At 37.9% G+C, this 21898-nt stretch overlaps 3 protein-coding genes across 5 annotated transcripts; 2 read left to right on the top strand and 1 right to left on the bottom strand.

The window, feature by feature from the left end:
• Positions 1-3099: 3099 nt before the first annotated feature.
• On the top strand, positions 3100-10089 carry LOC116197187 (putative ion channel POLLUX-like 2). Of its 2 annotated transcripts, XM_031527238.1 has the most exons (24): positions 3100-3485; positions 3868-3944; positions 4305-4420; positions 4672-4958; positions 5197-5268; positions 5404-5479; positions 5584-5682; positions 5763-5917; positions 5995-6099; positions 6294-6380; positions 6489-6573; positions 6693-6840; positions 7215-7291; positions 7390-7470; positions 7606-7797; positions 8033-8146; positions 8309-8401; positions 8486-8612; positions 8714-8790; positions 8892-8939; positions 9028-9097; positions 9177-9250; positions 9432-9542; positions 9705-10089. In XM_031527238.1, exons 1-24 carry the CDS (start codon positions 3391-3393, stop codon positions 9804-9806), a joined length of 2568 nt encoding a protein of 855 aa, XP_031383098.1. In that variant the 5' UTR covers positions 3100-3390; the 3' UTR covers positions 9807-10089. The 2 variants fall into 2 exon arrangements, 1 of the variants encoding a protein (XP_031383098.1); XR_004155001.1 differs by lacking the exons at positions 9432-9542; positions 9705-10089 and having other exon boundaries at positions 9013-9097; positions 9177-9207.
• A 482-nt stretch (positions 10090-10571) lies between these two features.
• Positions 10572-17120, top strand: LOC116196914 (alpha-mannosidase I MNS4). 2 transcript variants are annotated; one of them, XM_031526859.1, is made up of 17 exons: positions 10572-10781; positions 11427-11546; positions 11635-11727; positions 11904-11990; positions 12502-12592; positions 13068-13123; positions 13416-13488; positions 13650-13759; positions 14054-14104; positions 14486-14574; positions 14709-14790; positions 14957-15070; positions 15290-15369; positions 15483-15618; positions 15708-15778; positions 15908-16154; positions 16457-17120. In XM_031526859.1, exons 1-17 carry the CDS (start codon positions 10587-10589, stop codon positions 16679-16681), a joined length of 1920 nt encoding a protein of 639 aa, XP_031382719.1. In that variant the 5' UTR covers positions 10572-10586; the 3' UTR covers positions 16682-17120. The 2 variants fall into 2 exon arrangements, with proteins under 2 accessions (XP_031382719.1, XP_031382720.1); XM_031526860.1 differs by lacking the exon at positions 11635-11727.
• Positions 17121-19009: 1889 nt separating this feature from the next.
• LOC116194724 (auxin-induced protein 22D-like) lies at positions 19010-20615 on the bottom strand. Its single transcript, XM_031523610.1, has 4 exons — positions 20319-20615; positions 20003-20208; positions 19796-19895; positions 19010-19688 (listed from the first exon to the last, which is right to left on the bottom strand). Exons 1-4 carry the CDS (start codon positions 20498-20500, stop codon positions 19613-19615), a joined length of 564 nt encoding a protein of 187 aa, XP_031379470.1. The 5' UTR covers positions 20501-20615; the 3' UTR covers positions 19010-19612.
• Between the last annotated feature and the right edge of the window lie 1283 nt (positions 20616-21898).

Raw genomic sequence — 21898 nt, 5'->3', positions numbered from 1 at the left:
AGTACCAACTCCGAATCAAGAGGGAAATAGTCATACACTTGAACTGGATGTTCAACCGAAAACAGAGAAACATGACCAAGTTCTTTTATCTAACCTTAGAAAGAAAAGAATAAAAATAAGAAGAGCCCAATACTTTCAATTTCAAAGCATTAACACCCAAAATATTTAATGTACAGAATGCTAAGGAATCCATACACAGACCAAAAGGAAGCAACTCTATGCTCTTCTGATCATCTATAGTGTCCTCTCATTGAAAATGTTGGCCACAAATTCATGTAGTTCACGTTTCCATCGAATAGCCCCATCGAGGAGAAACTTTATGGAACCGAAGTATTATTATTATTATCATTATTATAGGAAAATAACAAAAGGAAACGCTAAGTGCAAAATTGATATTGATAATCGCACGAATCTTTCATTACTAAGTCCACTATCAAGTTGTAATTAATATTTTTGGATTATATTTTGTATAATATTTGTTGTTTTAAAATTTAACTTATAGTCTTTTCTTTTCCAAGCCTAAATGAGCCAAACTCAAGCCTAAACCCGACTCGCGCTCGATCTCAAGTCTGAGCCGAGCTTGACCTCGACTTTTTTACTGAACTTGGCTCATTGACCAAGCTTTATAAGAGCTGAGCCCAAGTCTTTGATTTGTCTGATGAGCCGAGTTCAAACTCGGACTTTTAAGCTCTATCAAGTTCAAGCCCAAGCTTGAGCCTAAGAAAAGTTTAACAAGTCCAAGCTTGAACCTTGTATATTTGGGCTCGACTCGACTCGTTTACACCCCTAGGCGATAGCCATCGGCCTGGAATCGAGGGGCGGTGGCCCCTGTGTCTCCATTTTTTTTTTTTAACGCATTGAAAGGTGACTGCTTCAACTGACAATTGCCGGTCACCCAACTAGAGGCCAAATTGGTATCAGTCTGACATGAGGCCATGCTAAGAGACAGAAAGGGCCGTATGAGACATCTACATCGCGAGGGTTTTGATCCGGACCATATAGCAAGATATTATCTGCCGAATTAAGTTCCTTGTGGTTCTTATGGTTGCCGTAACAGCACGATCTGCAAAAACGAGACATGAGATCATGCTAGACTCTCCGCAAATAATTCAGGAGCGTATCATTGCATAATAGAGAAGATGCGCCATGAAAAATGTACGTGCACACACACACATATATATATCGAAGAGAGCATAAAATTAGCCATTAACATTCCCTTGCCAATGGTCTCAGCAGAAATATATCACGTCTGTTTATAAGTGAGTGATGGAAAAGGCAGAAAGGGCCATATGAGACATCTACATCACGGGGGTTTTCGATCCGGACATGCTGTGTGAGGTGGATCAGTTGATGGGGACCATATAGCAGGACATTATCTGCCGAATTAAGTTCTTTGTGGTTCTTATGGCTGCCGTTACAGCACGATCTGCAAAAACGAGATGAGATGAAAACATGTATCGTCCTGAACTATATGTACCGTAGCTCCATAGGTACATATACCAGCTGTATAACGTAACGTCTTATCATATTTAAATACGACTATTCCTGACATGAATTAGTTCAAACGGTTTGGTGTTTATTTCCCTTGAATAAGGTCTCGAATTCGAGTCTTGTTTCGCTACGAAAAAATAGCTGTCCGTGTGAGGATATAGAATCACCTATACTCATCCCAAAGCCCACCATGCTCCTCGCGGAGCTCTTTTCGGCGGACGATCCTCACATTGATTTTTTGGATTTCGAACCCGTGACCTGCAGGGCTTTTCCGGGCTCTAATACCATTTTGCCAGGAAAAGCAATAAAGAATTTATGTTGTGAGAGTTTTATCCAATTCGTGGACCGATCCTGCTCGAATTGGGTTAGTCGGAACCCGATGAGCTTCTAGATATCATGATACATATCGAAAAAAATACGACTATGTTTCAGTATTTCATGAGAAATGAATTATTAAATTATTTTTAAAAAAAACTCTATTTAACTCTTTATTATTTAAAAAGATTATAAGAAAAATATAGTGCAGAAAGAAGGTCGGGGAAGTCAAAGCACTCTCCACCTTTTCATGATTACAGACTGTTTGTGTATGTAATCAAAGTTTTGTTGAATGAAATAAACATGTGGCAGGTATGCAATTATCATGTGCGCTATTCTTTTTAATCACTCGTGTCTTGCAAATGGATATATATGTATATACACACAACTTGTTCATATGATATTCGTGCTGCATTGTCGAGGTGGCCAGCTATAATGAAGTCCGTTCGATCCGGAATTTACGTGTCAAAATTAACTATCCAACGGCCAACTTCCTTCCTCAACAACTCTTGTAATGTTGCCTGGTAGGTGGATTTTCTCTTTCTATTTTCGCCGAGGAGTTTGAGCTATAATTAGCTTTCCCTCCGTAATAATAAATAATTAATAAGAGTGTTTAGCGTGCTGATCATGCCCAATTTTCTCGTTGTTAATGAAACTTGTATGTGCTCAGAACTCGGACTTCTGAATCATTTCAAGATTTTATAATTGGGCACTCATCCATTTGATATTCACAATCTTTTTTAACTAATAATGGGAATCCGGCAAGTACATGGAATTATTTTATTTTATTTTTTGTTTGATATTAATGTATATTTTTTAATTTGTATATACGAGGATCCATCTGTCTGATCCCGAGAAAATTAATTTGTTTTATGAGTAACATGACGGTTTTCCATTCTTTTATATATATATATATATATATATATATATATAGGTGTGATTAGCCACAGTTCAATTATCATCAAACCGCATAACTATAATTATAGTTGTCCTTGAAAATTAAAACTTAGTATTAGTTTAACTAATAGAATAGACCGATTTCAACGGGGGACCTCACTGCGACACTCACTTTTAACTAATATGAAGAGATTCGAGATTCGACTATCATTACCCTGTAATCCTTTATTTTGTGTTTTCCTACCATTCATGAGGCAACCGGCTCGGAGTCATAGTCCAGTACAAGATCGTGTGATTTACGGATACGTTCAGGTATTTGCGGCATCACATATAATTAGCATGTATGTAACGATGTTTATATATTGTCCCAACTCCCAAGCGCTACTGAAACAGAACAACGTTAATTTCAGGGTGCGTACGTACGCATACGATGAACGACGGAGCCGAGGGAGTGTCGAAGTGTCCAAGCCTTTGGTCCCCCCTGCAGCGCACTGTCTCCCTCGCGATCTATCTTCCCCAAAACCCAACAGCCAGAGAATGAGAAAAGCTGTCGCATTTTCTATCCCCATCCATTCTTCTTCTTCTTCTTCTTCTTCTTCTTCATCACTTTGTGTGATGCAACAAAACTCTGCTTGACTTCCACAGAAAGAGCGAGGGAGGGAGGGAGAGAGAGAGAGAGAGATAGAGATGTTGCTGGGTCAGCTGCAGAGCTGCCAGCAGTTGATTTTGCCACCTCGAGTTCCGACCCTTACCCGCCATTCTTCTTCTTCTTCGCCTAACGGGTAATCCTGATTGAATTCCTTACTCTCTTTTAGCGCTTCTCCTTTATGTTCGATGAAATGCTTCATTTGTTGTTGATTCATTTTGGTTTCTTTCCTGGCTTTTCCTGCATTTAAAAATCTCTTGCTTATGAGTATTGGAGGCGAGTGAGCTAAATACTCGTAAATGCTGGTGCTTGTGTAAAATTTCTGACGAAAAATTTGATGACTTTTTTTTTATTTTACCGAGTTTATTAATTGATGCAATTTTCTTGTCTGAGGCTGTCTCAAACTTGTAAGGATGACTGACGAAGTTTTCAGTCTTTTCTGTTCCACCTTTTTATGCTTCCTTCGGAAATTGTTCACAACTTATGTACGATTCATCGAAAAGATTGAAACTTTACAGGAGATACATCCGATTCCGATGTTTTTGGACCAATCCTGCAATCCGAGCATGCAACAATCCTGCGGGTGACAGGGCAGGTATATTCCCCAGCTTGCTAAGACTGAGAAATGGTGAATTGCAGTGCTTATAGGAAAACTCTATGAAATAGTACTCTCAAAGTGATCTCTTCAAGTTCCTGAAGTTCCATGGTCTAGTTCTACTTGTATTTCTCTTCTGTAGAGAGCTTATACAATAAAACTGTGTCAGCGGCTCTAGGTTGGTCAAGATCGAGAAATGAATAAGCCAACATTGTATTAAGCGAATCGTTATGAAAGTTACTAATGTTTATCAAGGTCCTCCGTAGTAATGTTTTGTGATAGGTGTGCTTTGTCTTCTAAATGCTTAAGTTACCGTATCTACTTCCTTGTTGACTTAATGCTGATTTGATCTACTCTCAGAGAAATGGGAGGGCAGCTCTGAGAGAACAGAGCAGCTATGCTCTAGAAGATGTGACAGTAACTCGGACAGTTTGGGTGCAAAACTTCTGAACACTGGCCAGAATAGGAATCTTCAGGTGAGTGTAAAAGGACTTCAGTAGTGAACTGAAACCTGCAAGATGGATACCACAATACGTCATAATGAGATAATACTTCTTACAAAAGGAGAGAGGGGGGGGGGGGGGGGGGGGGGGGGGGGGGGGGGGGGGGGGGGGTGGGGGGGGTGTGGTTGGGGAGGGGCGGGGAGGGGGGGGAATCCTTAAAAACAGTGTGAATTTGTGATGATTTCTTGTCATCTAAGGCTTTACAATAACCCATTCATATGCAGGGCCACAGCATCAAGTTCGTGACGAGTCCTGTGATGTTATATGCCTTTCTCAGGATGGTCCAGTCGAATCCTGCTAACACACTGATAAAGATAATTCAACATTTGGTACCTCGTGTGGTTCAGAATTTAGGGGCAGCAACAATACCGTTCGCCTGCATGTCTAATTCCTTAAATAAACCAAAACCGCTCAATTTGGATGTATCTTTGCCTTCACTCCAAGATATTCAGTGGAACTTCGCACGGCTTATCTATTTATTCAACATCCAACTCGAGAGAAACATTGCCACGTAGGTGAAGTTTGTGATTGTTTTCATCCTATAATATGTTCATCCAGAAATCATCAATTCTCGTTGTTTGGAAGTCCGCTGTAAATGCTACAAAACGAGTCTCTATCTTTCTGCATATATTACAAGTTTCAATATTAGTTCCACCTCTCCCCAGTTTTGGTTATGCCATACCTATGGCATTTACATCTTTCAAATTTATTACTTGAATAACTGAAGTGTTTACAGTAAATGCTTTCAGGTTCCTCATAGTGCTCCTTGCAGCATGCTTCTCGTTTGTTCTCATCGGTGGTTTTCTATTCTTTAAGTTCCGGTAAGATACTTGACTTTCTTAATTGTTGTTTTATGAATTCTGTGCTTCTATGAAAGTGGAAATATTGCAGTTGAAAACTACAGCCAAATGTAATAATGGGTTTGGGTTCTAATTATCTTGCATTTCGATTAACAGGGGAAGTAAAGACTCACTTGAGGATTGCTTTTGGGAGGCATGGGCATGTCTGTGTTCTTCCTCCTCTCATTTAAGAGTGAGATGACATATTTGCTTTTGTCCTGCAAGTTTTTGGAAGATTTTCTGAGGAGTTCTTTTTGTTTTTGGGACCACCTTCTGAGGATTTCTGATGAAATGCAGCAAAGAACACGTGTTGAAAGGGTCATCGGCTTCACACTTGCTATATGGGGAATACTGTTTTATTCTCGCCTTCTTAGCACTATGACTGAGCAATTCAGGGTAATCTCCTCAAACCTTAAAATAATGAATAGTAACTGTAGGATTGTTTGGTTGATTCACATACATTTCTGTTTACATAGAACAATGTGCAAAAGATAAGAGAAGGGGCACAAATCCAAGTCCTAGAGTCGGATCATATAATAGTCTGCGGAGTAAACAGTCATCTTGGCTTCATCCTAAAGCAGCTGAATAAGTACCACGAGTTTGCTGTACGCTTAGGCACTGCCAAAGCTAGGTAAATTCCTTTCTACTCAGGTTCTTTATCATTTTAATGATTGGCTTCAAATGATTTTGTTACAAATCATTTTGCAGGAGGCAGAGGATTCTTCTTATGTCTGACCTTCCGAGGAAGCAGATGGATAAGATTGCTGATAATATTGCAAAGGATCTCAGCCACATTGATGTCCTTACTAAGAGGTTCGAGTCATTCAGTTATTTAGATGTACTCTCTCTCACACTTATTCACAAAAGCTCTTGATTCCACCATGTTACTAACAAAATTCTTGTTAGATAGTTATGGTTTCCAATTTTGCTTTTCTTCTTCTAACATTTCCAGGGATTATCAAGATTGCACTCTTTAGCATCTTGTCTTATTTTCTTCTTACATGCAGTTGCAGTCTTAGCTTAACGAAATCATTCGAAAGAGCTGCAGCAAACAGGGCAAGAGCCATAATAATATTGCCAGCACAGGGAGAGCGGTGAGAGCTTAATTGCAAATTACGAACTGCATTATAATCCCTTGATAAATAACAAAAATCTATTAATCTGTTCCTCTATTTTCATGGAGTTTGGATTCTTGATGATAGGTATGAAGTTGATACAGATGCATTCTTATCAGTTCTAGCTCTTCAACCGATTCCAAAGATGGAATCGGTGCCCACTATTGTGGAGGTGCTGTGACGGAAATTCCTTTAAGTTCTATTCTGGTCTTCTTCAATTAACTGAAATTAACTGTACATATTTGTTGTCCATATTGTTCGATTGAACTCCTTTATCTTTAATATGTGCAGGTCTCAAATTCCAATACTTGTGACCTTTTGAAGTCAATCTCAGGGTTGAAGGTTGAGCCTGTGGAAAGTGTTGCGTCAAAGTTATTCGTCCAGTGCTCTCGACAAAAGGGGCTCATAAAGATCTACAGGCACTTGCTGAATTACCAAAGTACATAAAAAATCTCCTTCAACATGTCTATGTATATATTTCAAGGGTTTCTATTTTTCCCTAACTCTTTCCTGGATCAGTTAAGTTTTAGGATTCAATTCAAATTGATATGCGCCGGACATGAAAAGAAAAAAAATATTCTGGTCCCCGGAACTTGCATGTTTTGTTTGATGATTATGAAGTTTATCTATGATAGCTGACTCTGAAAGAAAGTTCATTCTGGTTAAAATAAATTTAACACTAAAAAGATTTAAACCACATGAGATGTGCTTTCTCGGAATAAGCAAAGGCCTCCTTTACCTTTCTGAGATTCTTTGTTTCTCTGAACTGAGATTATCGTTACACTGACTATGTTAGGCATATACTCGTTGCAGAAAATGTATTTAATCTTTGCAGTTTTCCCAATCTGACTGGTATAAAGTATCGGCAATTAAGACGAGGATTTCAAGAGGTTATCTCAACTACCCAAGTGTTATATAATTCAAATGAGTACTTCTGGCTATTTAATTAATTCCTATTTGTTTTCTGTTGGCTATTTATTTGTTGCAGGCTGTTGTATGTGGTCTCTATAGGAATGGGAAGATACAATTTCACCCAAGTGACCACGAGATTCTCCGGCATGATGACAAAGTAAGTTCTGATAACTTGACTCTGCATAGCATTAATTTTCTCTAAGTATCGATGGACCAGTGTTTTTAGCACCATATTCTTTGTTTCTAGATGCAATTATTTTTGGAATAATCTTTCTCACTTTCTGAGCTGCAGGTTTTGTTCATTGCACCCATTCATGGGAAAAGGAAGCTGCCAATCGCATCCCCAAATACCATCAAAGAAGGAAGCAATTCCTTTTGGGTTCTTGACTCTCTTGAAGAAAATAATGAGAAGCCAACTGCCGCGGATTTAAGAAAGATGCGACTTGAAAATATAGTCAAGCGATCGAAAAAAAGGGGCTCAAAGGTAGATCTTTCCATTAGAATTTATTTCGTTAGAATATAGTAATAAGCTCTACATTTCAGCCATATCAGCAGGTTATAGTAGGTTACATTTTTTTTTTCCCCCTTCACAGTGGGGAGGTGTCTGCATCTTTTTTTTTTTTGGGTGAAATGTGTCTACATCTTTATCAAACTAAAGAAGGGTGTTTGCTTCCATCTTCTCTTTAGCTTCTTGACTGTTTGAACTTCTACCAACACAGGCATCTGATTGGAACTCGGGACCAAAAGAATGGGTACTTTTGCTTGGTTGGCGCTCTGATGTTCCAGAAATGATTGCAGAATATGACAATTATCTTGGACCGGGTAGTGTAGTGGTATGCTGCAGTGTTCTTAAATATCTTCTCGCTACATCTACTCTCTAGTTCGACAAATTTTTACTAGCTTGCAGGCTTTTTCTTGTGTTTCTATATTGATCATATAATACGAATCTACGAGGTTTTAGTGGTACTTAATAGACCAGATTTCACCGTTGGCAGGAGATACTATCGGATGTTCCTATAGATGAGAGGAGCAAGGCAAGCAACCTTTCTGTGCAGGGAAAACTTAAGAATGTTAGGGTTTCCCACAGGGTATGTAATCCTCTTTTGGTTCATTCAGTTGAAAGGTCTTCTCATTTCACCTCTTACCTTAACTTCTAATTATTTTACAACCAGATAGGGAATCCAATGAACTACGATATCTTGAAGGAAACTATAGCAGAGATAAAGAGCTCTTTCAAGAATAAGGAAGATGTTCCCCTGTCAATCGCTGTAATTCCTGACAGAGAATGGCTTCTTGGAGGTGAACATGCACATACATCTTTGGTTTTTGCACGATGCTCTAGTTTTTCGTATATTTTGTTTATTTTTCCAATCAGGGTTAGCTGTGTTCTCTGTTTTCAGATCCATCGAGGGCAGACAAGCATTCTGCATATTCTCTTCTCCTTGCTGAGAGCATTTGTAACCGACTCGGAGTGAAGGTATTCTTGTATTTTGTATAGAACATTTCCAACCAGTTTCAGTGTATTGAAGTTTATTTTAGAAATTAAAAGATGGCATAACAACAAGTTATTCGTTGCAGGCACAAAATCTAGTTGCAGAGATAGTAGACTCAAAACTGGGCAAGCAAGTAAGTCTTCTGCACATTTATGTTGAGGTGATCTGGTTGATCATGTTTTTTCGTACGATAATTGTCTTGACAGTGTTGACTGGTGCAGATTACAAGAATCAAACCATCCCTCACTTACATAGCAGCAGAGGAAGTAATGAGCCTTGTGACGGCTCAAGGTAGAGTATTTATCAGCATTTCTTTCATTTGGGGGGGAAGAAAAAAAAGAATGATTCTTACCAAGTAGTTTTATCACAGTTGCTGAGAATAGCGAGCTAAATGGAGTTTGGAAGGACATTCTCGATGCAGAGGGTGACGAAATATATTTGAAGGTAAATGCTTCTTTTTGGATATAAATCTAGTCCGATTGTATGCAATACCATGTGTTGTCTCAGAAGGAATTGCATTACAGCCTTTGATTATCTGAATCAAAAAGTGCCTCTTGTTCTGATAGCTGAGAAACTTTCGAATTGTCTGCATAAATCTTTATCTTGCTCTGCATCTTGTTGATAGGATATTAGCCTCTACATGAAGAAGGGGGAGAACCCATCATTCTATGAGCTTTCCGAAAGGGCATACCTGAGACGAGAAGTCGCAATCGGTTATGTGAAAAACAACCAGAAGGTATGGTTTCTATGTCCTGTAAACCTAATCACGGCCATTGATTTCTAGGAGTTCCATCTTTTAGCTGTGATTCACTGTTATGATTGATCTGTTTTGTTGAATCTCTCGCGTAAAACTACCTATGTTGGAACTCTTAACTGGTTTCAAACTTTTTGGTTGCAGTTCATTAACCCCATTCCAAAGGCGGAGCCTCTGTCCCTAGAAATGACGGATTCATTAATTGTAATATCAGAACTCGAAGGAGAACAACCGATCATCGTGTAAATTGTAGCCTCAATCGATTTATTCTACGTACATTCTTCTCCTTGTCTGTCTCTTTTCTGTTCTTTTGAGCAATGCAGTGGGCTATGGCTGCATTCTTTTACAGAGCAGCCATGCCACATTTCTGTCATTGATAAGATATAAAACACTACGCCGCGGTTTGTCCGTTCTCTCGGAGAGAACTGCCAACTTCCGGTTCTGGCAAATAATGTACTCGCATCATTTTGAGATGTGCATGGAGTTTGCCATGCTAGTTATCCAATAGCAGTGTAGCTTTTTCTTGATACGTGGACAGACTCTCAATTTGTCGACGGTTCATTGATTCTAATTCTATCACTTCAAAAAAAAGACTGTAGGAACAATCATGGTTTTTTATTTTTCCCGAACCCTCAAACAGTCATATAAATTCATTTCTCCCAATGTGCTCATATTACTTGGTAAACATTTTCTATTCCATCGTATTATAAAAACTTTCGGCTCTGTCGACTCCGAAAGGCAATTCTTTACCTTGATCCTCTGTAATTGGAAAACCGAGAAAGATGGTTTCTCTTACGTATGGAGATTTCTATACGCCAATGTGTCAATGTTCAAAACAAAGAAGATACATTACATGTTAGTGCTTGGATAGGACATGATAAAAAGTAAAATTGGGTGCAACTGTAGAAGGTGAAAAGGATTGAGGGCCAATTTGTAATTTTCTACTTATCAAGTCCTGCGGACGTAATAAAAGAAGAAATTAAATTAAAGAAGGCGATAAGACCGGAGCTCCGGCGAGTCCTTAGCATGTTTGAAGCTGAGAGACCAGCGACGGAACGGCCTGGCTGGATTTTGTCTACTAAACCTCTTCCCTCCGAGACATCGACCCAGAGAAGGAGAGAGATGGCATTGATCCATTTCTTCCTCCTATTCCTTTCCGTATTCCCTACTAGCCTTGCGGATGGAGTCACGCCTGAGGAAGCAAGGGAGCTCCGGGACGAGGTAATTGGTCTGGTGCTTCGGAATTGATTTGAGTGGTCCGTCAAAATTCATCAGCCGTATTCATCGAGTGATTAGTGTATATGCCAATCGAGAATGTTCAGTTTCATCGGTACTGCGCTGTGCATTGGTGCTTACCCGTGGAATTTCTTCGGAAAAAGATTCAATTTCTGATGAAGGAACTACCATGAGCTAAAAAAGTTCTTATATTTTCGTTTTTTCGTGGAGTGCAACTCCAAACAATATACTGCTTAATGCATTTGGGAGCTGAAAACCCAATCGCACAGTAATGTGCTTGGACAGTTGATTGTTCTACGAAAAGTGCCACTCAGCTCTCACACTCTGCGAATTCGGTGTGATGGGAGAGACTTCAGTTCGTTGCAATTATGATTTGAAGTAGGAATTGCATATCTATGTAATTGTAATCAGTGGGAAAAACTGTTGTTCAATAAGATTACATGGCACGTTGGATATGTATTGTTTTGAGTCAGGTCACAATAAGAGTGAGATTATTGGTTTGCACTTCATGAAGTGCACTAACCATTCTTGGGTTGGTTATGTTCATCAACCCTTTGAGTTTGCGTATGCATTGTTTTGACTATCAGCTATACTATGTCTCTCATTTTTAGCTTAATGCATATCTTGTAGGTTCGTGAAATGTTCTACCATGCTTTTGATGGATACATGGAGCATGCTTTTCCTCATGATGAATTAAGGCCTATGTCGTGCACAGGAGAGGACACACTTGGTAGTTACGCTTTGACTCTGGTAAGGGCGAAGTTCTTTTTATCCTTTTTGTTCTTGTCTATCATAGTTCATCAATTTTTTAAGTGAGCATCATTTTTTATCAACTTAGATCGACTCTTTGGACACATTGGCTTTACTTGGCGATCGTGAACATTTTGCTGCTTCCGTTGAATGGATTGGTAAAAATCTGCACTTTGATATAGTGAGTATTACCTTTTCTTTGTGTTGTAAATGCAAAAGAGTTCTGAATGTCTATTTTGGAACTTCCTATACTTGTATCTCGAAACCATATTTTAGAAGTTGATAAAACTATCCTGTTGGTTATTGAGAACTTATGTGTAGAACTAAAATGTGGTGCCTCGTGTGTCTGGCATGCAGAACAAGACAGTGTCTGTATTTGAGACAACAATCAGAATCCTTGGAGGTTTGCTGTCTGCACATCTGATTGCAAGTGATTATGCCACGGTATAACTGTGTTTGACCTCTGCATTTTCCTAGCATGTTCTTTCATCTCAACATTGCTTATAAAGGCCATTTTTTGATGCATGATTTTTTTTTTTAACTATTCTACTCTTTTACCTTCATAGGTTCTAATATCCAATTCTGCTTATGAAGTTGTAGGTGTGACTAGGTGCAGAACTTAGTTTTTGCGTCTTCACTCCTTCCCTTGTTCCATCTCCAAATTATAGATGCAAATACACACACACACACTCAATCATGCACACCGAATATACTGTTTTTGTTCGTAAACAGAGGCTTGCTTTTCGTGTCAGAGTGTTAAAAGCCTCACAATTTTACCTTTGATTCGCTTTTCTTAATTAGTTAACATATAGGTTTTTATTGTAAAGAATTTCAGGAAAGTTAGGAACAATGAAGCAAATTTAGGAGAATATCTCCTGCTATAATGTTTTCATTGCTGCTCTTTTATTGCGCCATGAATTGGAGATTGACATCATGATGTGTTTGTTATTCCTAGGGTATGAGAATACCTACCTATGATGATCAGTTACTTCATTTGGCTGAGGATCTTGCACGAAGACTGCTGCCCGCATTTGAAACACCTACAGGTACAAGCTATTGAATGATCTTCTTGTTCTGTAAGTCAATAGTTGTAGGATGATAAAAAGCTTGTCTTTTTTTCACCCTATGTTCATTTTGGTAATATTGTGAATATTACTGTGCTCGAACTGCAAAATTTTACCTAGATTTTTCTCATTATTTGAAAAGGAGAATCATGTTGAAATGTCCATTGCGGTGATATTTTCTGTTGATTATGCAATTTGCTTATTGGTAAGGGAGTGAGAGGAGGAGATTTTTGATATATGTAGATGTGCTCTCTCACTTTTTAAGCTGAAAATGCTATGTTGTCAGAACTGTACATTTTTTTTTTCCTTTGATGAATATCAAAGCCACTTTATGATGGACAACTCCTTATACATATGTATGTATATATATATATATATATGTATGTATGTATGGGAAACTCCTTTTTTTTATTATTTTAACTTTTATCTAATGTATAATATGATGATTCTTTTACAGGAATTCCTTTTGGATCTGTGAACCTTTTGCATGGGGTTGATGAACATGAAAGCAAGGCAAAGCCTCTCTTGTGCTAAGTACAAATCTATTTATATCAGCACGACTCTTCTGCAATTCTGGCTTGCTTCTTTCTTCTTCTTTTTTTTTTTATGTAGAAAGAGTCATGCTCTGCCTTTTCTGTTTTCCTTTGGAGGAATGGGGACTCATATTGAGTACCTTGCCACTTTTATGCCATGTTCTAACTTTAAACTATGCTGTATCTTTTAATGCGTGGAGAGAATGGGCTGTCTTTTCTTATCTGATTTTTTGATGTGGAATACTAGTCAAATAACAGCTCTCAATTTTCAGATCACATCAACAGCTGGTGGTGGGACATTGACCTTGGAGTTTGGGATTCTGAGCCGCTTGACAAATGATCCAAGTAATTATTTTCTTATGTTCTGATTGAACCTGGGGAAATGCAGTTCCTATTTGGACGGCCCATATGTTGAACCTGTGGTGTTATTAGCTTTTAGAGATATAGTTTATGCAAATTCCTCTTGCTTTTTTGATTCTCATGGTATGAATGTCATGAATTGGTAGTTTTTGAGCAAGTGACGAAGAATGCTGTCCATGGGCTGTGGGCACGCCGATCAAGGCTTAATTTAGTTGGTGCTCATATTAATGTATTTACTGGTGAATGGACTCAGAAGGTAATGCTTATCATTATTGTATTGCATAACGACTTGTACAAGTAGTAGCAAGTTTTACAAAGCATTTTATGATGTTATAAAGGATCAAGTTTGGACATCGAAAGTGGAAGTTTTCCAATAAGTTATCTGTAGTGTACACATGTGCTTTCTTTTGTTAAAGAATAAAAGAAATTACACTAATAGTTTCTTTTAGTTAATTGCTGCAGTACTTAAAAGCATATTAATGTCTTCTCAAGCAAGGTTCATGTCTCATCTAGCTTACCATAAAATTTTCTTTCTCTTGATGCTTTGCAGGATGCGGGAATAGGGACGAGCATTGACTCATTTTATGAGTATCTCTTGAAGGTTAGTTTACATCTATTGAATGGTGAAATTAAGTGGTCAGTTTAAGTCACCAGTATGGTAACTGATTATCCAAGGATCAGGATCAATTCAAACGGTGGGCAAGCAATGATTGATGGACCTGCAAGTAATGTCAATTTAATTGATCATAGAAGATGTCATGTACTTATTAGTAATCTGTCTTTTAAAATATGTCTGCACCAATAAAATGCTCTTTTCCTCAATACCTTTTCTTCCAACTTGGGAATCATTGAAGTTACACGTGGATCATGTGCCATCTCTGTCAATTTACTGGTAGGTTTTAGTGGATGTGCTTCGGTTTTTTCCCCCCTTGCTGTTTTTTATTTATTCTGCTTGCTTATTTGTTTAGAGCAATCATTTCAGGCCTATCTTTTATTCGGAGAGGAAGAGTATCTGTACATCTTTCGAGAAGCTTATGCTGCTGCCATGCACTATCTCTTCAATGATCCTTGGTAAAGAAAAGCCCGTGGCTATAATGTGCCACTATGTAAATATACGTTCCTTTCCCCTTTCTTCGTTCTGTTTATTTTCAAGTATTGCATATTAAAGTATACAGAGACAGAGATGACCTGTTCAACACTTGTAGGTATGTGGAGGTAAACATGGATTCTGCTGCCATAGTCTGGCCATTGTTTAATAGTTTGCAGGCTTTCTGGCCCGGCCTTCAGGTAAGATGTAATCTGTATTACTTTGACATCTTAGTACCTCTGCATCATGAAATGACTTGTAATTCTGAGTTCTGAAATACCACTTGTTGACTGGTTTATATACGAATGCGTGGTAATATATTTATTACCTAACACTAAGGAAAACATTTCTTCGTATGTTTTGAAGGTCCTGGCAGGGGATCTGGATCCTGCCATTCGAACTCAAGCTGCCTTCTTCAGCGTCTGGAAAAAATACGGGTTTACCCCTGAGGGTTTTAACCTTGCCACTCTCAATGTTCAGGTATGAAAATATTCAATTTGTATTATTTTATTAGCATTAGTGCCTCTTGCAATTAATCAACATCCACGAACCAAACTGCATCAATCAAGTTGTCTAGTTTTGCCTTTAGATTTGCACTAGTCTTTCTTTGCATTGTTTTTTTTCCCAACCTCTCCTGTATTTATGTAGTTTATTGCACATCTTTTTCCAACGACAATTTATGTATGCTTGGGTTTTCAGCATGGGCAAAGGAGTTACCCACTGCGTCCCGAGCTAATCGAGAGTACGTATTGGCTCTACAAGGCTACTCGAGATCCCAGGTGCTCAACTTTAAATGCAACTGAGATATTTGTTTGGCGATCATTTACTCTCTTGGGATCTGAATTTTCAGTACCTACTCTATTCAAACTGGAGCTCAAGTGTCTCTTTCTAGGTATCTCGATGCTGGACGAGACATGGTTGCTAGCTTGCAGTATGGGGCCCGCTGCCCTTGTGGGTACTGCCACATCTCGGATGTCGAGACTCACAATCAAGAAGATCACATGGAGAGCTTCTTCCTAGCAGAAACTGTAAAATACCAAATTGCATGGGATACCATCCTTTCATAGAATGATTTCATTTTCAGATCATTCTTGTACTTAAATCTTCAATTCATTAGGTAAAATATTTGTGGCTTCTGTTCGATTTGGCCGCTGGTCCTGATAACCTCATTGAAAATGGTCCATACAAGTAAGTTTGACTTAGATTTTGCATTTCTGCAAATTCAGCAATAGCAAATTTGATTCTATAGTCACATAGTCCTTATTTCTTTTCTATTTTTTTTCCATTTTCTTTTTTCGTGAATCTTCTCGAGTATAGGTACATATTCAGCACTGAAGGACATTTGTTGCCGATGACCCCACAAATATCCCTGGCACGAGAACACTGCTCATATTTGGGGGCTTACTGCAGAAGTGATGACTTCAGATGGGAATCCCGTAAATCTGGCATTTCTCCTCATACTGAGCGAAGTAATGGGACTTATAAATTCTACAGAGCGCAGCCGCTCATAAATTACCCCTCTGGGATATCTTCGCATGATTCTTCACCCGTTTCAGGGATTAAGGTCAGTCTTTGGTTACTTGTCTCGTCATATTCTGAACTGAAATGGACATTGAACTGGCAGAATTATGGTTTCAAAGCAAGAATTGCCCAGTTAAGTAGGTTTGGGTTCATGTATGTTTTCCCTGGGGACTGGCCCGAGCAGTAGTCAAGTCCTAGTATGAACAACCTGACGGTCTGGTTGGATTTCTAGAATGGGGATTCGTAAGAGCGTGAAAGCAGCACGTGCCTCCTACTTTTGTTTGTGCCTTGCTTTGTGCTTCTACTGTCATTCGATTTTGATAAAGCTTTTATTATATCGAGCAGGGCCTTTGCCCAGGACTAACACAAGGGCAGAGATTCGGCTTGTCATATTTTTCTGATTCAACTGAAGAAGCAGAGTACTCAGGCAAGGGAGAAGCTAATCCGGACCTGAGCCATTCTACAGTGGTGGTTTTGAGACACGATACTGAAGATAATGAACCATCTGTCGATCCCTCTGTCCTGGAATCAAGTGATAAACAACCAGACAGCTATTTGCCCCAAAGATGACGAAAGATCAGTCAGTGACAGTCGGTGGAAATATTCATCCAGTGGCCCAATAGGGGGACCAAATGCAACCTCTGGAGTTGGCTCCGAGATGCTAACTCGGATGAGGTCGGATGGACCAGGGGATTGTTGCTTAGGATTTTCCGTGCTTTATAGAGAGATTCAGGCAACATGGATATTAGTCTCGACGGGGCGAGGGACGACGGAAGATACGGCCCGTGAACGTGTTTCTTGGCCATCTTGCCCTCGTTAGTTATATGTGCCTGTCTGGATATTAAAGATTTTTCGCTGTATTATTTTCGATTATTTATGAAATAGTATTATATTGTTGTCTTTGGAGAAGGTCTTCTGTGGGGGTAGGATCACATGAAGCTTTGATCATTAGGACAGCTCAAGCGATCGCCTCAGCCATATATTTGTTTCCAATATCTATTTTTCCTTATTTCTCGTCTGTTTGAAAAATAATGAATGATCAACTAATTCAATTATTAGGGTCTGCCCAAGCCATCGGTCTAACATACTAGATGAACAACGTGTCCGATTATCTATCTGCATGTGACGGGTCGAGTGCACATTAACGAACTGTCGACACATGGAGTGCAATGTACGATCATCGCCCCCTAATCAGATATCAATATATACACACACATATATATAAAACAAGGGATTTACTTGTATCTTGTGTAGCTATGTGGTCGAATTATAGTCTCTCTTGGGAAATCACATTGTCGTTTTAATTATACAAATATTATATTTACTTTAATTATGTAAATATTAAAGATATCACCTTTCTTATTAAGAGAAATGAATATTTCGTTATTAGTCTTACAAGGAAAGCAGTGAAAGAATTTCTTAAATTATAAAAATTGAAGCAACAAAAATATATTAATAACATTCTTTTGATAGTATACATAACCGTCCAAAATACCACCTTTATATATATGAAATATATAATAGAATTTAATGATGACACACAATCTTGCATTATAGAAATACATATATATTTTGATACGATGAAATATGCATTGTAATTTTTATTTAGCAGCTATATATATACATATGTATATAGTTGCTTGATATATTATATGAACGTGTATACATATAGTTGAAGACATATATTGCACATACAAAGTTAATAGAATATATTGAAGCTATATAAATAGACGCCGTTTACAAGGAACCTTTACCATCATATCTCTGTTTGTAAAGACATGTTGGTTTTTGCAGACTTTATAGGTACATTGTGTTGCATATGCATTCACTATCAATACCGATCAATTTGATTGTTTCAAAAATGTTTTCATTAGGTTTTCTCTTTATTTACTTTATTATGATATTTTCGTAAAAAATATATATATGTGCATATGTGTATTATTTTCTTTTGGTTGATATATATTTGTTCACATATTTTCCTTAAATTTCATCTTTTCACACATTTATATGAGAATTTTTTATTTTCTTTTGATTTATATATTTGCTCACATATTTTAATTCAATTCTATTCTTTTCACATATGTCTCATATTTCACTTTTTTTAATGAGTTTTTAATTCGTGTATATATTCATAGCATTTTTCTGTACCAAAATAATTAAGAGATTATTTAACTAGTACTTAATGAATTCCTTTCTTATTTCCTAAAAGATCACGAAAGTAATTTCCAAACACAACTTGTGAGACATCGAAAGACATATCCCATTATTTACTGGACAAATTAGATGGCTTTCCTTCTCAGCAAGGAGCCGAAAATCTCTTGACCCAAAAAAAAAAAGGAGCCGAATGACTTTGTCAATTAAAAATTGCTCCAAAAGAAGAATTGCAATGTCCCAGAAATCTTTTATTGGCTCCATAACTAAATTTTCTCTATTTTCGGGTCAAATAAAATTTTCTTTGTGTTCTTCTTTCACTAGTTCAGGGAACTTGTCTAGTCATCATGATCAGTCGCGCTAGCTAGCAATGTACGAATTCAACCATTTCTTGACCTAAAAAGACGCCCGGAGGAGAAGCGGAAGAATTCAACGATTTCAGCATAAAAGAAGGGATTTTGGCAATCGATCGAGTTCAGGATTCACCACATACAGGTTAATGAGGTTTATAGCGAGGAACTCGGAGACGTGGAAATGTACTCGACGTAGCAAGTGAAGAAAATATACTTTGGTTAATATAGCTTGGGACTCCGAGATGAGGAAGAGTACTTTTATCGGTAAACCTTTTCTGTCGATGGACGACGAGGAAGAGTAATTTATGTATTAAGAGATGAAAAAGCTTTACATAGTTAAAAATAATCATCGACCGGAGAGATTCCCATGTATTTTAATTGCTGAACAAAGAAATGTAAAATTGTGGCTCGTAATTAATTTTCGGTATATGCATGGACAAGTATGTATCCTGGTATTAATTAAAAAAAAAAACCAACTAAGAAAATCAAACTTTACAAACGATCCTTAATTTTTCCTAGATCCGTATCATAACTGGATTACAATTAATGTAAGGATTAACAATCCCTAGTATGAAACAACAGCTGCTTTTACAAGAGGCTGAGACCACCTTAAGGTCAAGCTCTTGTCCAATGAAGATGTCTCACCACATGGATCTTATTGCTTCAAACTTATGAGTAGAGCTTCCTTGACGAGAGGAACTTCCTGAAGATTTAGTTGTACGTTCCTTGCCAAGCGAGAACGCAGCAAAGCCACTAGATCTGGAGAGCTCAGAGATCTATAGTATACGGCATGTGGTCACGAGTTACTGGGTAATGTGATCTCAAGGACGTTAACATATGGCGAATTTTGTGTCGAATTCAAGCACAATCCTCCATTACAAATTACCCCATTATCGTTTCAAATAGCCACTTAAACCCGCCTTCATGGAATTCGGCAACAGTCATGAACTTTTGTCTTCCATTTTCGGTTTTTCATTTTCTTTTGGTTTTAATTGGTTCACAGTCCACAAGTCAGGCCTCTAGCTTCTGATCCTTTCATGATTCTCAGTCTCTTGCAAGAAGGTATGAACATTCTGCAATGGATAAAACCCTTATGAGTAATTGTATACTATATATGTACATATATCTGTTTTATCGTACAAATATATGAATCTGAATATGTGCTGGTGAAGGAACTTACTCCCAAGGAACATCTCCAACAAGCATCCAATCACCATCTTTGTCTTCATAAGTTGGTGCATATTCTGATCCTTTATATCCTTCCCTCTCCGAGTACTTGCCTGTATCGATAAATATAACTCAGTATATCGACTTTGGCTATGTCGGAGTTTATCAAGTTAGAAAAACCTCATATTTTCATGAATAAATGGGATGTATGTATGCATACCTATGGTGATCTTGAACATGTTCTCCAGAGCCTCGAGGAGCTGTTGGTATCCTTCGTATATGTTTAGATCCATCTTCCTCAGGTAAGGGGCTCCATCCATGCTTACTTTCACGTAAACTCCGGCCTTGGCCTCAGCCTCTTCCTTCTTCTGATGCAGGCTGTTCTTCCGGTACGATCTAATCGGTGGCCACCCGACTATCTGCGCCCTGAATTATCAAAATTTGGTTAGAATACATCAATGAGAATGCAACCATAGAAATATACATATTCCATGCACTATGTAACTTGTAAAACAAATATATAAGGTGCAACTTACTTGGAAGGAGGAGGAGCCGAGCATTCGAGGCGGTCATCATTATTCGATGAGCTTCCCTCAGTGGACTCATCCAAGGGTCTCTTCTTGCTCCTTGAAGTGATCTCCTTCTTCGATGTTCCGGGCAGCCCTAGCCTGAGCTCAGTGGCCTCCAGGTCGATATTCTTCTCATACATAGCATTCATTTCGCTCACTAGCTTGAAGTCTTTCTTCTTGTTTCAAGTCCTCAAAGAACTCTTACTTATTTGCTTGATTTTGGAGAGGAGAGGATATCAATGAGTTGGGCTTTCCAAGTCTGTGTGGTTCTTTATATATAAGGATGTGTTATTTATGTGATAATAGAAACAAATGTTAGTGTGATATTCTTTTTGATAATAAAATTAATTAATGGTGATTTTTAAATCAACTTAATACAAGAAAAAGAAAATAATTAATAGGAAATGGGGGATGAGTTAGTGGACAAAGCAAAGGAAAGGGATGGGGTGTCGGTAGCAATGGCAGCAGCTTTGAGGCAACTGTGCCCTTACTTTGGGGGGACAAGAATTGGACAAACCCTCTTAAATATGTTAAATATGTTGAGAAAAATAAGGAAAAATATTGATGGAATAAATAAAGCAAAGGCTTATTTTATTTCATGTCTTGTTATTTTTATTTATGTTTTCTCCAGGAAATTATATTAAATGGCTTTTATTCGATTTGAAGATTCAGTAGGAACCAGTCAAGATGCAGTTTTAGGGTCCTGTGGAAGGGAAATCAGGAACACCCACTATTGCCATTATCATTTAATTAGGAGTCTGTCCAATTGATTTCATGATTATATCATATTTTACATATACATAACATATATATTATAAGATTAAATTAGTAAAAATTATCTTTTATTTACATAAGCATGTGGCACAAGCCATATACCGATACCTCATTCATTTGAATGATCGTATATATTCATCGAAAGTTTTATATAAATGCATATTAAAATGAGAATATGTAATACTTGTTTCATTAAACATGCTCAATTACTGAATTAACAATGAAAATATTCTTTTATAATAACACAAACTTATAAAAGTACCGGCCATTTGATCTCCTTAATCAGTTCCCGTTATTCGAGATATTCGCGTATCATCTGGTAGGATATACACGAATCAGTTATTATCGAACAGAAGAATAATGAGATGCAAAGCATCAACATGTGAGATTAGGTCCATACAAGAGTGTCGGGTAAGGGCAAGGGCACACAGCATGTGGGGGACTGGAGCATCAAAACTGGTTGGGGTTCTTCTTGAATTGTGGGCTACATTGCATGTGGAGAAATTGGAAATCTCGCACTGTCCAGCAATTTTAATTGATTCTTTGTCTATTTACATATATCTTTTATGAATTTAACTAATCATTTATTTATATATTTCCCTTGTCTCCATCGAAGGAATCTGTTTGTTCATAGAATCTGCCCCACTCTCAATATGTAGTGATTTTTTTTACGAAATTAATTGCCAAGCAATGAACGAATTTTATCTATAATGCAATAAGTTCAAAATCCATTGAATACATACTTTGTGACCAGATGTTGACGGCCAAATGAG

This window comes from Punica granatum, chromosome 2 (assembly GCF_007655135.1).
Source record: "Punica granatum isolate Tunisia-2019 chromosome 2, ASM765513v2, whole genome shotgun sequence".
NCBI lineage: Eukaryota > Viridiplantae > Streptophyta > Magnoliopsida > Myrtales > Lythraceae > Punica > Punica granatum.
Note: the sequence above shows the minus strand (reverse complement) of the source record. Positions and strands in the feature narration are given on the sequence as shown.